Genomic DNA, 1,684 nt, shown 5'->3' with positions numbered 1-1,684 from the left:
TCCATTTTTAGCCATTATCCAAATTTACTGAAACAGGTTACCTCAAATAAATACTTTTTTTTTAGTTTTAAGGCTCCATATGTATTTTCATCATTATTATAAAAACGTTTATTTACAGTTTTAATTTGTAAACAATTTACTTGAATATAAACATTCAATTAATACTCAAACTATTCGCAAATTAAACTCAGAAAAGTACTTGTTCATGAAAATAATAGCACATGCTATATATATATATGCATATATATATGCATAACTCAAAACGTTCAGTAGTCAAATTAATTTTCAATGTCTACCATCAAAAATATTTCTATAGTCAGCGATCTAAGAAACGTCACTTTTGAATTTTGCGCTTTACTAAAAAAAGAATGGAGCCTATTATATTTGACAAAATGTATCACAGGCACGACACTTGGAGTATTTTCAGCCTTTATATTTCCTATATTCTCTATCATAGCCCTAACAACCGATTCAGTGTTCATTTATGTATTTTTCAGGAAAAGATCAAGTATCCCAAGGCATATGATATACATGTTATGTGTTTCAGTATCGAGTATATTAACTGATTTCATTGTCGGCTGGTTATGGCTATTTCCAAGTAGAGGATTACCGTATGCAACGAAAGGTAGAATATACTTTTCACTGATTTTTCTATCATCGGCTTCATGTCGATTCTATAGATTTTTGCATTCATTTACTTCAACATCGATTGTTAATCTTCTTGTTATATCTGCAGTGGATCGATGTTTAGCAATTAAAGCACCTATAAAGTTCTCAAAAGTACAGCCACATCATGCTTGGTGGGCTTGTGGTATAATATATGTCGTCAGTTTCTTAATGATGTTACCATTTGGAATACTCGTCACGTGGCATCGTATAAAAAATGAACGCTTTTGTTGGATTATACCAGCAAATGAAGTTCTGCATGTTTATCATACATTATTTTCAAATTTTGGACCAATACAAACTATCATTTTGTTATTTTTAAATTTAACATTCCTATTATGCACTCGAAAGTATTTGAGAAACCGATTTCTTCAGCAATGCACAAATAATACAAAAACAATGAGTCGTAGAGAGATTCGAATCTGTTTATTAAATCTAATTCTATCCTCATTTTACATTGCTATCTCATTACCACAAGCTATATGTTATTTATTGGCCAGAATACCAATAGCCGGTATCACAAGAATTCATAGGGGGATAGCCTATGACATAGCCCATTTAATGTGGTCATTAAATTCAGTACGGGAAATTACGAATTTTATTATCTATGCTATTTATTTTAAACCGTTAACTGAATTATTACTTCAATGTTATTTGAATATTACATTTTTATTTTATAGACGTTTCAAACGTTTTCTTAATAATAATGGTAATAATAATGATGATAAAGATAACACGATCATTCATGCTGTTGACAATTCAATGTGAATTAATTATATAACAATTTTAGATATAACTTTGTGTTTCGTGAATGAGGAGGAGGAGGAGGAGATTATTTATTGATTATTTTTGTAACCTTTCATCTTTTATTTTCTTCACATTTCTTATTTCAAGTAATTCCTCATAGTATTATTTTGATTAAAGTAAATGGATTCATAGCACAGTATTCTAATGTAACCGATTTTGTATTTTTAATTAAAGTTTAGTTGATTTATATTCCAGATTCAGAAGAGTTTGA

The 1,684-nt window shown here is 29.2% G+C and overlaps 1 protein-coding gene across 1 annotated transcript; it reads left to right on the top strand.

Moving 5' to 3' along the window:
- Nucleotides 1–531: 531 nt before the first annotated feature.
- On the top strand, nucleotides 532–1,434 carry MS3_00010319 (uncharacterized protein; the record flags this gene model as incomplete). The annotated part of the gene is made up of 1 exon (XM_051218681.1): nucleotides 532–1,434. The coding sequence occupies one exon, from the start codon at nucleotides 532–534 to the stop codon at nucleotides 1,432–1,434; it is 903 nt and encodes a 300-aa protein (XP_051070624.1).
- Nucleotides 1,435–1,684: the final 250 nt, after the last annotated feature.

This window comes from Schistosoma haematobium, chromosome ZW, assembly GCF_000699445.3.
Source record: "Schistosoma haematobium chromosome ZW, whole genome shotgun sequence".
In the NCBI taxonomy this organism is placed as follows: Eukaryota; Metazoa; Platyhelminthes; class Trematoda; order Strigeidida; family Schistosomatidae; genus Schistosoma; species Schistosoma haematobium.
This window is presented reverse-complemented; position numbering and strand designations above follow the sequence as displayed.